Source organism: Brachyhypopomus gauderio, chromosome 4, assembly GCF_052324685.1.
Source record: "Brachyhypopomus gauderio isolate BG-103 chromosome 4, BGAUD_0.2, whole genome shotgun sequence".
Classification (NCBI taxonomy): domain Eukaryota; kingdom Metazoa; phylum Chordata; class Actinopteri; order Gymnotiformes; family Hypopomidae; genus Brachyhypopomus; species Brachyhypopomus gauderio.
Genome location: NC_135214.1, coordinates 9,271,981 through 9,286,583, shown reverse-complemented (window position 1 = coordinate 9,286,583; position 14,603 = coordinate 9,271,981). Strand labels below are relative to the sequence as shown.

Genomic DNA, 14,603 nt, shown 5'->3' with positions numbered 1-14,603 from the left:
ACTGTTTAACGTGAGCATCGCATCACTGATGTCATGTTTGAGTTCCAGCGAAATGAACCAATCACACGAGGCACCAAGCGGGCCCGGGCACGGATAGCGCTCACACTAGAAGCGAACCGTGCCCGAGTCCACATGAATCGTGCCCTGGCCCACCTCTTCAAAGCGGGCCCGAGCACGGTTAACTGATCCGGGCCCGGGCACGGTTGGAGCGCTCACACTAGCCAAACGAACCGTGCTTCGGCAGGCAACCGTGCCCGGGCCCGGATCACAGAGCCTAGTGTGAGTACGCCCTAAGAGAGAGATTGAGTGCTGTTTCTAACATTGTTTGTCTCTTATTGTCACGCATAGCTCCGCCCCCCTCTGACCTGCGATGTCTTTGTGTCGGTTTGGATTCCTACCCTGTTGTGTTGCGCCTAGTCTCTGTCTGTATTAATTTCTAGTTCTTTTCTTTTGGTGTTTCCCTCATGGTGTGTTAGCGTTTAGGTTGAAGTTCTGTTCAGTTATTTCCCTCCTTGTTTATATATCCTAGTAGTGTAGTGTTCTTTGTATTTAGTTTGTTAGTTAACTGTAAGTGTTTGTACCTTTGAGTTGGGTTGTAGTCGTCCCCCCAGTCATCTGTGTATTGCTTTCTGTGTTACTTGCTATCATTAAAACTACATTCTCCTGTGCTTGTGTCTCACCTGCCCATGTCAATCATTACACTTTTATTAATTAATCTTGGATTGTGTGGAATTTTGAGTTCAAAGGCCTTGAGCAAAAGAGAGCCTTTTGCTGCCATGACATTTAATTATATACTTTGTGCACTGCCGATTTAAAGCTCATTTTAAAATGGTGTGTAAACAGCATATGTTTGTGTGGATGGTGAAGGATATGGTTAATTCCTTAAGTTAAAGGACCCGTTCATGAATTATAGATTCATAGTGTAAGCCCCAATGGAACGTGCCCTACTGGATTTTTAGGGGGCCCAGTCATGTGTGTTTGGTGGTGCTACTACAGTGTTGTAAAGGGTTAGGGAAGTAATGTAGATTTAAGTTTAGATTTATATATTTAATTTAGTAGAACTGCACTAAGTTGGAGATTCTACACTCCCCTGTACTGGCACAGCACTGTCACTGTTAATGAGGAGGGCAAGCCAAGAGAGTGGTGCAGCACACAGAATATTTCGGTTTTTGAATTGTCACATTTGTATTTTTATAATGTTTTGCCTTCACATTTATTACATGTTATGTGCTCCCAGCCCTCGCTTGGTTTCCCCTCCCTCATTTACCATGACAAGGATTAATTAGACAAGTACATGAGCATATCACTTGTGTGCACAATGCAATGTCCCAACTCTTATTGATTTACAGACTCTAATCACTAAATCGTCACTGATGTGTTCTGTTCACTTCATAATTCTTATTGTAGGTAAAAAGCATCAGATTTACTTGGTACTACCACCTCAGTTTGGAATTAGTATCTTAAGACACTGGCATTTTGACAGTATCATTATGTCAGCCGATGACTGAGAAGCAGATTGCCATATAAAGCCATAGTGACTTATGTTCCTGATTCTACTGCACAAGCACTCACTTCCTTCCTCTGCCATTTGAATAGATCTCTTGCTGTCACAGCATAGCTGCAAAACAGGGGATTCACAGAGAGGACTAGACCCCACGAGCGCTTTTCACAGGTAGGAAATTGTGTGCCTGTATCTATTTGTTGGTATGTTTGTACAGACAGGAATTTTTGTTTATTTGATTATGGGTGTCCACATGTATGTGTGCACGTGGAATCAACCTGTACAGTGGTTGTTCCAGACATCTTTTTCTGTGGCTGATAAGCATGCATAAGCTTAATCATTGTATCAGAGTTTAACATGATGAAATATAGCTGTGATACTGTGTTTCTGGAGTTTACTATTAAATCTAACCATTTCTTGACACTTTTAACAGCATATACAATGTATATAATTATATAATGTGATGCAAGTTCCCCTTGATGGTCTTACTGGATTACTGGATCATGTCTATGATGTAATCATATCTAATCACAAATAGCTTGATTTTTGTTCTGGAATATCACATCAAACTTAGCACATTATCATTACCATGTTGTATTTATTATGTACCATTTATTGCTGAGCACTAAACTCGATTTGTGTGTGTAGAAGTAAAACTGAAGCTTTGCTTTGCAGTTGAAGTTGAACAGGAAGCTGCGGTTAAGCTCTGCAGTAGCACCCGGGAGCTCTCTCTCACTGTGCTTCTCCCAGCAGTATCTTGCTAAGGCCAGACTTGTCAGGCCGTTGCTGAACATGTTCCTCCCAGCTTGCCATACGATCACACCTCCTCCTTTTCACCACAGCGAGCCTCACTCCACTTTGCTTAAGAGCCTGCGTCACTATTTTTACTCATACCCTGCTATAGTGAATAAATCTAAAAATTGTATCACTTTGGTTAAGTTATGCTTGGGTAAAGTGTTAATGCAGTGTTACTACAAAAACTGGGTCTGCAAATATCTTGTAATAGCTGTGAGGTAAGGGACTTCCGCCATAAGTCAAGAGCACGAGGCAGACAAGAAGGAGTCAGCAGGCATTTGAATATGACTACATGCCATGAATGAAGATTGTTTTTATCTGCTAAGTTTTAGCAGTCAAGGCACTTGTTCCATTTTATCAAGAACGAGGGCAACTTGAGGTCTTGAACTGATTTTAAAGGTGTCTGGTAGTGGTGGAAGAGGATATAATGTTAGAAAATTATCCTGGTTAACCTAGATTCCATACTTTATCAAAGAATGCGAATATATAAACACATGTCATATAATGGTCAGTATTTGGATTTAATATAAAATGAATGCTGCTATGCAAAATCACAATTTCTACAGAGGCATCTAAATGAACCATTAGAGATCTACTGGAGTGACTCAGAGATTATCTGCTTATAGCAAAACCTAGTCTTTTATCACTGGAGATGTAGTGCTTCAACTCTACATTCAGTACACTTGGATGACCACTGTTGTGTGTTTAAGAATGTAAGACAGCAGAGGGGTGCATGGATGCTGGGGTCAAGCCAAATGTTATGATGTAACTCTTCATACTCTTCTTTTTAAATGCAATTAAAATGTTTTTGAGAAAACTCCATCATGCCCACTGGTGAGACACTACTGAGGCCTAACTGAGGTGTGAAGGTGTGACTATAAGCTAACAACCACCTTCTTTGAACATATCCTGTCCATTACATGCATTCTGGGTTCAGAGCAATTGAAGTCAATTGGCTGGAAACTCAGATAATAGTGCATTCCTTACATGGTAAATTGTTCTTAAGAGGCTTTAAGCAATTTGTCCCTTAAAATCAGAGAAGAAGAACCATGTCTTTCAGTTCTTCTTTAGCTATGTGAAAAGAAAGGTTTGGTGTTTTCCTTAAAAGGAGAAGAAGCATGCAGTGGGGCTCATTTAGAGAAATAAAACCATATTGACATATCAGTAATACTGACATGTGACATGCACCATTAGTCCAGGATCACTCTGTGCCTAGTGTAATGTTCTAGGTATCTGTGGGCTAAAGCATATCCAGTTTTCAAGCATGCTTCTCCCCACAATGACACAATCTTCTAAAAGAACTGACGTTTCTAGTCACGCAACATAACTGCTCCCAATAGCATTTTCTGAATATCCAAATTGCAGATATATTCATGCATCACACAATTAGGCAATTACACTAGCAATTACAACACATCCTTGAAAAATAACTGGAGTTCAGTTAACTTCCATTACGTAATCACTGAGAGCACAAAGAAAACATTGGCACTGTGCTTTGAGTTGGACAGGATAACTCCAGACTTTCATCTGGTTTCATCATGCAGCTACTTCAGAGTACATTTTTGAACATATTTTCAGATTCTGGCTTCAGGAAGTAATTGAGAAATATTTTTGCAATGTAGCCAATATTTAACATTATGCTTAGCCAGTCATCCTATGATTACATGCTGGCATCAGATATCCTATGATTACATGCTGGCATCAGATCACAATCTGATTATTACATACTGGCATCAGATCGCAATCTGAATTGAGTCTCTTGTTGTATGAAGCAAAACCGTATGTTAGGAATATGTAGCACACTGCATAACAGGAACTCACCCCCCTTCCCTCCACATACACACAAACACATGCATTGACTCCAACTCATTCTCTGAAACAAAGAATCTTTAATGATGTAATTAAAAGCTTTTTAAAGACAGGGTGTATGAGAGCACAGTTTTGACTAAAGTACACTTTATTCTGGGGAAGACCACATTTCTGTCTACACCTAGTATGCTTTGAATTGTTTAAGATGTGACATGTTTTTCTGTGATGTTTAGTTGTTAGTTCATGTTATTGTATACCTCTGTTTGATACCTAGTTTGATTTGTGTCACGCCTATAGGTTAATTTGTATTAGTTAAAGCCAAAGATGGCCAGCACTGGAAAAATTTCCTCTGAAGAAATAGAGGAACTGAGGGAGGCCTTCAACAAAGTTGGTAAGAGACAAATGCATACTCACACAAATATGCACAGATACCATAAGAATTGTGTAAGTAAAAAAAAAAGCTCTATCTATAATTTTGCACCACTCAGTTGGTTTTGCTGGAAACCATATGAATATCCTTAGAGAGTAGTTTTTAAGTTTTTAACACAGACACAGTATAAAGTGGCTTTTGCTGGCTTGAGTTAATTAGCAAATCTAGCTAGAAGAAAATTCTCAGAACTTTTATTTTCTGAGCCTGAACGTGTGTGTGTGTGTGTGTGTGTGTGTGTGTGTGTGTGTGTGTGTGTGTGTGTGTGTGTGTGTGTGTGTGTGTGTGTGTGTGTGTGTGTGTGTTAAGTGTTTAGTTTTTGTTAAGTGTCTAATCTTTGCTGAGGACCAGTTTGTGAGCCTGTGTTCCACAGCTAACTAACATGTTTTCTGCTTATTCAAGTGCTAACTAATGAACCTCTGATCTGTCCCCTTTAGATGTGGACTCCAATGGGTATATCAGTTCAAATGAGCTGAATGAATTGTTTAAGGTGGCCAACCTCCCACTACCAGGATACAGGGTCCGCGAAATTGTTGAAGAGCTTAGCAAAACCATGGATACAAACCAGGATGGCAAGATCACATTTGACGAGTTTGCAAAGGTCAGGTCAAAAATAAGTTATTTTGTGCCTAGAACACATGATAAACAACAGTTAAGTTCTATAATTATCAATGTACATTATAAGAAACAGTACAGAATAATGAAACAGAATAATGAACAACAGCACTACATGGCCACATCCACTAAACCATGAGAACAGAAAACACATCTCTGTAAATGTGTTAATTCATCCATATCATTATGCCCCCAGGTGTTCCATGGTCTGAAGAGCTCAGAGGTAGCAAAAACCTTCCGAAAGGCCATCAATAAGAAAGAGGGCATTTGTGCTGTGGCGGGAACATCAGAGCAGTCAGGCACACAGCACTCTTATGCCGGTATGACAAACACACTTGCTCACACACAAACACACACACACATGCAGTTCCTTTTTTGTCTACTGAAACTTACATATGTACTGCCTTGCCTACACATGAACTTTTGTACTAATCTTTACTAAACTGAAATATTTAGGATATGTTAGTGCTTCATACAAAGACAGCATTTAATTAGAAATGGTCCAGTAAGTACCTCATGTCATTGTGTGTACCATTACATATATGTATGCAGAGGAAGAGAAGGTGGCGTTTGTGAACTGGATAAACAAAGCTTTGGAGAAGGATCAAGACTGTAAACATTTGCTTCCCATGGACCCCTCCTCCAATGACCTGTTTACAGCTGTGGGGGATGGCATCATCCTCTGGTACATGCTCATATGTGGACGCAGGCGCACACACACGCACACACACACGCACGCACACACACACACACACACACACACACAGGCATTTTCATGTTCATTCTCAAATCACATTATTATTCTTTATACAGCTTGTACTGCAGCAATCATATATACACATTTGCCACTTGTAATTCAAATTTTTCTGCTTTTAACAGTAAAATGGTCAACTTGTCTGTCCCTGACACCATTGATGAGAGAACCATGAATAAGAAAAAACTCACCCCTTTCACCATCCAGGTACCAACACTGAAGGAAGATATACAGATCTAATTTAGTGAACGATTATATGAATTCTGATTCAATTTCAGGTTGCTGTGTCTATATTAATATGCCTATACATACAGGAGAAACAAAGGTTGACCCTCTGTGAAACCTAAATTTTTTTGTAACATTTGTTTAAAATGTAGATTCTCTGCTGTGTTTTTTAGGAAAATCTAAATCTGGCTCTAAACTCTGCCTCAGCCATTGGCTGCCATGTGGTGAATATCGGTGCAGAGGATTTGAAGGAGGGCAGGCAGCATCTGGTTCTTGGCTTGCTGTGGCAAATAATTAAAATTGGCCTGCTGGCCGACATTGAGATCAGCAGAAATGAAGGTAGAGTGAGCAAACATACTCTCAGAACAGAGGGGACATACTAGGTTAAGCTCAAAAAGCACTGCTATGATTTTCATTCACACAGCTGACACTAATTGCTGCACAAATTACTCAAAGAGAGAACTTACACAGTGTTGTTGCCAGGCAGGAAATCACAGAACTTGACTTCTTGTGTGTACAGCCCTTATAGCTTTGCTGAGAGACGGTGAGAGTCTGGAGGATCTGATGAAGCTTTCTCCTGAGGAGCTGTTGCTACGATGGGCAAATTACCACCTGGAGGAGGCTGGTAGCCCCAAGATCAACAACTTCAGCTCTGACATTAAGGTACACACACACACACACACACACACACACACACACATATATATATATATATACAATATACAGTATACAGTTATAGAGAGAGAGAGAGAGAGAGAGAGAGAGAGAGAGAGAGAGAGGAGAGAGAGAGAGTCTAGCCTTGGCTAACAATCACTGGTTTGTGGCTCTGAATCATGGCTCACAGCTTGTTGTACAAAGGCTGACCCTGTGCTCTGACCCCAGCTCACAAAGAAGTTGGAATCCATACAGAGACTAAAAGGCATTTAGTGCATGTGTGTGTATGTGTGTGGTGAAATAAAGGCAATGCATCTGTCCTTTGGTTACTTTCTCTAATATCAAGATCTTCATGTTGATGAATAATCAGCATGACGATCTTCATGTTAGAGAACGTAACCAAATACATTTGCTTAGCTTTTCAGCTTTTCAGCACCCTGTCTGGAGTGCATTAATCACATGCTCAGTTTGTTCCTCCTGTTTTCAGGACTCTAGGGCCTACTACAACATCCTGAACCAGGTGGCACCCAAAGGCGATGAGGAAGGAATCCCACCCATCGCAATAGACATGTCTGGACTGAGGGTAAGTAGATGTCCATTACACTCAATCATAAGAACCAGCAATAACTGGACCATGCAGTGCTGACTGATATATTATGATAAGGGTTTATCAGGCCAACCCTGCAAAAAAGCTCCTGATTTTACTAAATCAGGTTTTTACTACCGTGCAAAGAAGTGCCTGATTTGATTAAATCTCCTTGGTTAAAGTCTCCAACAGTATAAAGAACTTCATAGACTGGCTGATGTTTACTGCTCTCCGCCAACCTCTGCAGGAGAACGATGACCTGAAGCGAGCAGAGAGCATGCTGGAGCAGGCTGATCGCCTTGGCTGCCGGCAGTTTGTCATGGCAACTGATGTTGTCCGTGGCAACCCAAAGCTGAACCTGGCCTTTGTAGCCAACCTTTTTAACAAATATCCTGCCCTGAAGAAACCAGAGAATCAAGATATTGACTGGAGTTCTATTGAGGGTAAGATCCCAGATCCTACTCCCCAAACTCAGGTTTGAACTAAGGTTATTGAGTACAGTATAGTGATTAAATGTGAATGAGCCATATTTTGTCAATTGTGATTTTTCACCGCAATCGAAATTTGTCCTCTGCTTTTAACCCATCTGTGCAGTTAGAACACACACACACACACTAGTGATTAATAAGGGGCTGTGGATCACACATGTCCAGAGCGGTGGGCAGCCCTAGCCCGGGGCCCGGGGAGCAGTTGGGGTTAGGTGCCTTGCTCAAGGGCACCTCAGTCATGGCCTCAGGTCTGGGAATCGAACCCACAACCCTCCGGTCACAAGACCAGTTCCCTACCTCCAGGCCATGACTGCCTTATTTATAGATAATAATCATTTATGTAGTTTAATACATAGCTGAGGCCCAGAAAACACAATTTAGAAAACATTGACAGAAGAAAAACAAATTAGATCAGAAAAACTGAACTGGAAACAGGGTCAGTGACAAAAAGGTAGATAATGAACTGAAGAAAATATTTAGTAAGTTGATAAAGGGCAAAGAGAACTTGGTTATGGTGTTCAAGGTATAATGATGTTCTTGGTATATATTAATATAACAAATAATAATAGGGAAATATGTTAAATGTGCAACTGTTAAATGTGGGATTTTGTGAAAAGTAATCGGTAATAGGAATGGTAGTCATAGATTTTGTGCTGGCCATGTGATTTCATATATTTTTCTTCCTCGTCAGGTGAGACCAGGGAGGAGCGTACGTTCCGCAACTGGATGAACTCTCTCGGGGTCAACCCCCGCGTCAACCATCTCTATGTGTAAGAAAGTACACTTCATATCAACCAATAATATGAATTATGGGAGTATGAAGATTAAGTTTTGTGTGCGTGCATGTGTGTGTGTGTGTGTGTGTGTGTGTTACAGGGACCTAGACGATGCCCTTATCATCTTCCAGCTTTATGAGAAGATTAATGTGCCTGTAGACTGGGACAAAGTGAACAAACCTCCATATCCCAAACTGGGCAGCAAAATGAAGAAGGTAAAATGATTGACAATCCACATATATTAAATTACTGCCACTTGTTGATGTATATATGCACACCCCACTCACACACACAGGGTGATTATTGTGATGCTCTGATTGGCAGCTTGAGAATTGTAACTATGCAGTGGAGCTGGGGAAGAAGGAGGCTAAATTCTCCCTGGTGGGCATCGCTGGCCAGGATCTGAACGAGGGCAACCGTACACTCACTCTCGCCCTCCTCTGGCAACTCATGAGGAGGTACAGACTCTTACTCGGAGAAGAATATGCCTAAACAGGGGTCAATATAAATTTAATTAATACATCATTTGCAGTCCAAAGGAAGTGACTCTGGATTATTGAAGTGTGATTCATCTTTTCATGTTATTTTGCATACTTATTTTCTAAATGAGTAATAATAGCTTGACTTCTCTTCTTCCTGGTGATGTCTGTCTGGTTCTTCAGGTATACACTGAACATCCTGGAGGACCTTGGTGACGGGGAGAAAGTTAATGATGACACCATTGTTAGATGGGTGAATCAAATGCTAACACAGGCAGAGAAAAAAAACATCTCAGGTTTTAAGGTATCAAACCTCTGTCCCATGCTACTGTGTTATAGATTTACTCACCAAAACATCAGTTGGTGAGCAAAACTGCTTGATAATGCAAAGTTGCATTTATCATATAATGTTAAGATTTAAGCTGAAGTTTTACTGAGCTGAGGCAGAGATTCTGCTTCTGGGCCTGCAGGATGGAGCCATAAGCAGTAGCTTACCCGTTCTGGACCTCATTGATGCCATCCAGCCTGGCTCAATCCGCTATGATCTGGTCAAGACAGACGATCTTACTGATGAAGAAAAACTCAACAACGCCAAGTATGTTCCTGTTTTCCACATGGGTCCTTTTTCAAAGTCTTTATCAGGGAGGAACTGGACAATGTCTAATATTCTCAAACCCAGGACACAGTGTTAGAGTAAGATAGACAGCATAAGACTTATATATATGTATATAACCTACCAGTCAAAAGTTTGGACACACCTAGTTTACAGTAACGTTTACAATGAAATAACATTTAAGTTAACAGCCATGGTCTAGTGGTAGAGGATCTTGTGAACGGAGGGTTGTAGGTTCTATTCCCAGCTAGACCATGACTGAAGTGCCCTTGAACAAGGCACTTAATCCCACCTGCTCCCTGGGCACTGGAGGTAGGGCTGTCCACTGCTCTGGGGTGGGTTTCCCGAAACGTTCGTAACTCTAAGTACTTCGTAACCTCGTACTTACGAATATTCTTAAATTTACGAGTGTTTCCAGAAACTCTTCGTAACTTACGTCGTTCTTATAGTCGTTCGTAAGTTAAGAATCTCCGGACCCATTCGTAACTCACGAAGTACTTCTTAACTCGAAGCTCTCGTGCAGTTCTACTTCAAAAATGATAGAGGCGCTAATTTCACTCACGTGGGTTTTAATCACGGCATTACTACATTTGCGTTTATGTGTATAATTAGCCTAGTAGCCTACTTTCTTTTGAAGTATTTACATCGCATATACCACAATGTGTCAACAGAAATCAAATGTACTACTTTGAATTATTTAGCATTAGTTTATATCTTCCCAATATTTAATTAAATCTCTCCGTTCGTCATCGTGCAGTCAACAGCGTTTCAGACTCAAAATTAATGTATTCTTTGCAAAGAAATGGATCAAGTTTGCCTATTAAGCTTGTTTTAACTTAACCAATAAAATGGATTGATTAATCGGTAGCACATATAAGTAACTTGGATTAAGGCTAGCAATTGTGCTTGTGTGATGGCAGCTCTTCAGAGTACTGGCTTTGAATAGAAGACATAATTTAAGAAGACGACGTAATCCACGAAGCCATGTAGTTCGCCTGAATACAGAATTTTGCCCTTAGCTCCACGACGCAGTTACTGACCGCCCTCCGATTTTATGCCACAGACTGTTCTGCAGACTGTTGGTGATGCCCACGAACTAAGCAAAGCTGACATTGCTTCAGCATTGCTTCGCCATGCAGCAAAAAGATATATATATATATATAGTATAAAATATATATATATACATACTAGATGACAGTGGGTATCCATTCTGAAGCTTGTATCAAATCCCCTGGTGTCCCTTCAGTAGCTGTGGGGCCCAGTATCCCCAGTGCCTTCTCCTCCTCATCAGTGAAGGCACTTGTGGACATTTGACCTCCACTAGCCCTCTCCTTTCTGAGTCCTGCCCAGTGATGGCTAAGTTACCTTGAGAAAGTAATCCGATTACTGATTACAGATTACTCCTTTTAAAAGTAACTTAGTTACTGATTACTTGATTTTAAAAGTAACTACGTTAGATTACAAGTTACTTTAATAGTTACATTCAGCAGCAAAATAATTTTTTCCAATACTCACTTTATTGGAAGTGCATTTTTAACAGTAACAATGTATTGAAGCAGGTTCGGTAACCGAGGCAGAAACTGCTTAATCCAAAAATCCAGAGGAGGGAAACTATATTGATATCGCAACCCTGGCGCGCGCAGGCCCCGCTCCCCCCAGTGTCACTTAAAGGGCAAGACTCACCGTGAGGAGTAGTAGTCGCTACAGTATCTCCTGACATTACGTTTGTGTAGCTGCGCGGTATTATTTGTAAATTTATTTGTAAACGTAATACAAGCGAACTGTTCAGTCAGACAGCTTGTGAAACGAAATGCCATTACAATTTCAAGCATTTTAAAGTAGGCGACGTTAGTCAAAATTCCAGCACTTTTCAAACGTGGAATACAAAGCAACATTAAAATTCTTCAGGTAAATGTTCCTTCCCCTGTTTTTGAGGGGTGTTTCTTTATACTACCACATGTCGTTACGGGAGGACACTGCAAAAAATGACTTGTAAAACGTGCTAGCGCTTTCACAGGGTCGCGCGCAGCGTGCGGAGTCGAGCGCTACGGTCAGACACAAGTAGAACTGAGCCAAGAAGAAAGCAAAAATATATTTTTTTACTAGGGAAAATAAAAATAGTAACGCACAGTTATTTGGATAAGTAACTTTAATCTGATTACGGGACTGGAAATAGTAGCGCGTTATATTACTCGTTACCGAAAAAAGTGGTAAGATTAGAGTAACGTGTTACTAAGTAACGCGTTACTGACATCACTGGTCCTGCCCCCTTATTTTTGACTTGACTACAGTTTTTTTTTTGTTTTTTGTTTTGGAATTTGATTAACTTCCTCGAGCTATTGAAAACAGTAGGCTATACTTTTGTTTTTGGCTCAGTTCACTCGACAGAAAGTTTCATTTTCTCTGCTTGTTTGCCATGGTTTTGAATAACGTGTGAAAGGTTAATTGTGTGCCCTATTTATAGCCTTGATAAAAGCCTATGATCGGTCAGAATTGCAAATAAGGTAATAATATGTTCTACTCATTTTTTCCTTATACTTGAAATGTCAACACTTATTAGTTGTTAGTTTTTATGATTGTCATTTTGCCAATGATGCTTTTGCGGCGTAATTATGAAAAAAATTATGTAAATCGGTGGTTCGGTTTTCGACTAGCGGAGATTTTCCAGTGCAGCTGCAGAGGCGGAGTCAACTAAGAACTACTTAGACCTCGTTCGTAAATTTGGAGACTACGAAGGCTTTTGGGAAACACTCGTAAATTTGGCGTTCTTAAAGTTACGTCGTTCTTAAAGTTGTTCGTAACTTTCTAAGATTGTTCGTTATCGGGAAACCCACCCCTGAGCATGTGTGCTTAAATTGGTTAGACGCAGAGAACAAATTCAGATTACGGTGTAAATCGCAATTGGCAACTTAATTACTATGATACCCTGAGACTCATGTATGCTGAGCACTTGTAGGATGAGGGGCAAAATGTATTAGTTTTAAATTAATTTACAATTTCATTATTATTATTGTTATTTTAATTATAAACTGTATACATTGTTTTGGGGGAAAAGCATATATAGACCACCGACATCAACTATTTATATTTGTTTTAGAAGCTAATTTAAGCATAAACCATTAACTAAAAATGCCTTTAAGAATATAAAGAACATAAATTCAGTCTGCTGTGTCCAAACATTTGACTCATAGTGTATATTAGTATGAGATATATTGTTAAGCACCAAATATTGAGTTGTATAACTGAAAACTAAATTAATATACAACTGTTTTCAATAGCTAGATTTTTTGTTGTGTTTCTCAGTAGGGTACTACTTTCATTTTGTTAGCTAACAATAAGGAAGACATGACTGCCAAAGCTAACAAACAAATTTGTGGTGTTTGGTCTTAGGTATGCCATCTCCATGGCAAGGAAGATTGGAGCCCGTGTCTATGCTCTCCCTGAAGATCTGGTGGAGATCAAGCCCAAAATGGTGATGACCGTCTTTGCCTGCCTCATGGCCCGAGGCATGAAGAGAGTGTAGCTGTGAGGAAGGACATGTTCTTCTCACAGAGGCCGAACCAGGAAACCAGCAACCATCCTGTTTCTGCTCCCTCCCATTTTGCTTTCTTTTTTTCACTCATTCAATCAGTTAATTAGCAAAAACATCAGACCAGGACTAGAATGGACTGTGTTCTAGTCTACATTGTCACACACTTTTCCTTCTCCCTCAGGAATCTCTAATATTAGCTTTTTCTGATGGTATATGAACTTACATGATAGAGTGACAGTAGATATTGTGAAAGAATAAAAATAGCCAGCATTCTGCAGTATTAAATCTTGCAATTTTGACTAAAGCAGACACCATAAAGCAGACATGGAGAGATGAAAAAACAAATAAAAATATTTTAATAGTTTTCTACTAAAACTAGTGTGTGCTTTTAATTGACAATACTGTGTCAATTAGTAATGACTTTTTGTCTTAAACATAATCTCAGGTATTACAGTTATGTTCTAATCATATTATTTCAAGGTTGCCTACTCCATCCTGTATGATCAGTGTTTTGCACTATTGACTGCATGAGTACTGGATATTCAGCTCTAATGTTATCCTTAGTAGTGTTTAATTTTTGGTTAGGTTATACATTCTTTCTTATTATGTTAAGCTTTTTTTTCTCCAAACCCACAAAAACTTTTAGTAATTACATTTATTTAAATATATGTTTGCTATTACAATACAAGCCCATAGTGCCTATAGCACATTATGTACAATATTTCACATTGGTCTAAAATTTTCTATTCTTCAAAATTTGGCCATGTCCAGCTCTGTAGCAGTTTCAACAAAGTGAGGGGATTGTGATTTGCAGTAATTCTTCTTCCAGTTTGCCTCACAAAGGAGCTGTGAGATTGAAGAGCTCCTTAATTTCTGATGCAGCAACAAAACAAACAAAAATTCAGTACTTCCCAAAGGTTTATTATAGCTTAGAATTCATTTAAAATAAAAAAATGTGTACTTGATTGTTCAACCTGGCACCAACTATAGTAGTGACACCAGCCAAGGGGGTGCAGAATCTAGCACAACTCCATGATTTCTCTACTGATCTACAGCTGATTTAACTGATACTATTACTCATCAGGTTTAATATGCAAGTAGAGATCATGGTGCTAGTGACACCAAAGTTGTAAGTTTGGTGCCCAGGAAGTATGTAATGTCACCCTGATAAATATATACTGTTGAACATGGTGCATTCCTCTGCTTTCAATTGTTTACATTTACATTTATGGCATTTGGCAGACGCCCTTATCCAGAGCGACTTACATTTTTTTAAATCTCATTTTAATACAAGTGAGCCATTGAGGGTTAAGGGCCTTGCTCAGGGGCACCTCAGTCATGGCCTCAGG

At 39.8% G+C, this 14,603-nt stretch overlaps 1 protein-coding gene across 1 annotated transcript; it reads left to right on the top strand.

Annotated features, from left to right (window-relative positions):
* The first annotated feature begins 1,546 nt into the window (after positions 1-1,546).
* lcp1 (lymphocyte cytosolic protein 1 (L-plastin)) lies at positions 1,547-14,445 on the top strand. Its single transcript, XM_077002027.1, has 16 exons — positions 1,547-1,672; positions 4,403-4,496; positions 4,970-5,133; positions 5,344-5,467; positions 5,700-5,832; positions 6,027-6,108; positions 6,300-6,465; positions 6,647-6,789; positions 7,268-7,363; positions 7,614-7,809; positions 8,546-8,624; positions 8,731-8,845; positions 8,955-9,088; positions 9,293-9,413; positions 9,580-9,704; positions 13,113-14,445. Exons 2-16 carry the CDS (start codon positions 4,430-4,432, stop codon positions 13,243-13,245), a joined length of 1,878 nt encoding a protein of 625 aa, XP_076858142.1. The 5' UTR covers positions 1,547-1,672; positions 4,403-4,429; the 3' UTR covers positions 13,246-14,445.
* The last annotated feature ends 158 nt before the right edge of the window (positions 14,446-14,603 follow it).

Excerpts from the sequence above, each read along its gene's own strand:
- lcp1 (XM_077002027.1), top strand. The coding sequence starts at position 4,430 with ATGGCCAGCACTGGAAAAATTTCCTCTGAAGAAATAGAGGAACTGAGG. Across the intron at positions 5,468-5,699 it reads CACACAGCACTCTTATGCCG|AGGAAGAGAAGGTGGCGTTT; the intron begins GTATGACAAACA and ends ATATGTATGCAG. Across the intron at positions 5,833-6,026 it reads GGGGATGGCATCATCCTCTG|TAAAATGGTCAACTTGTCTG; the intron begins GTACATGCTCAT and ends TGCTTTTAACAG.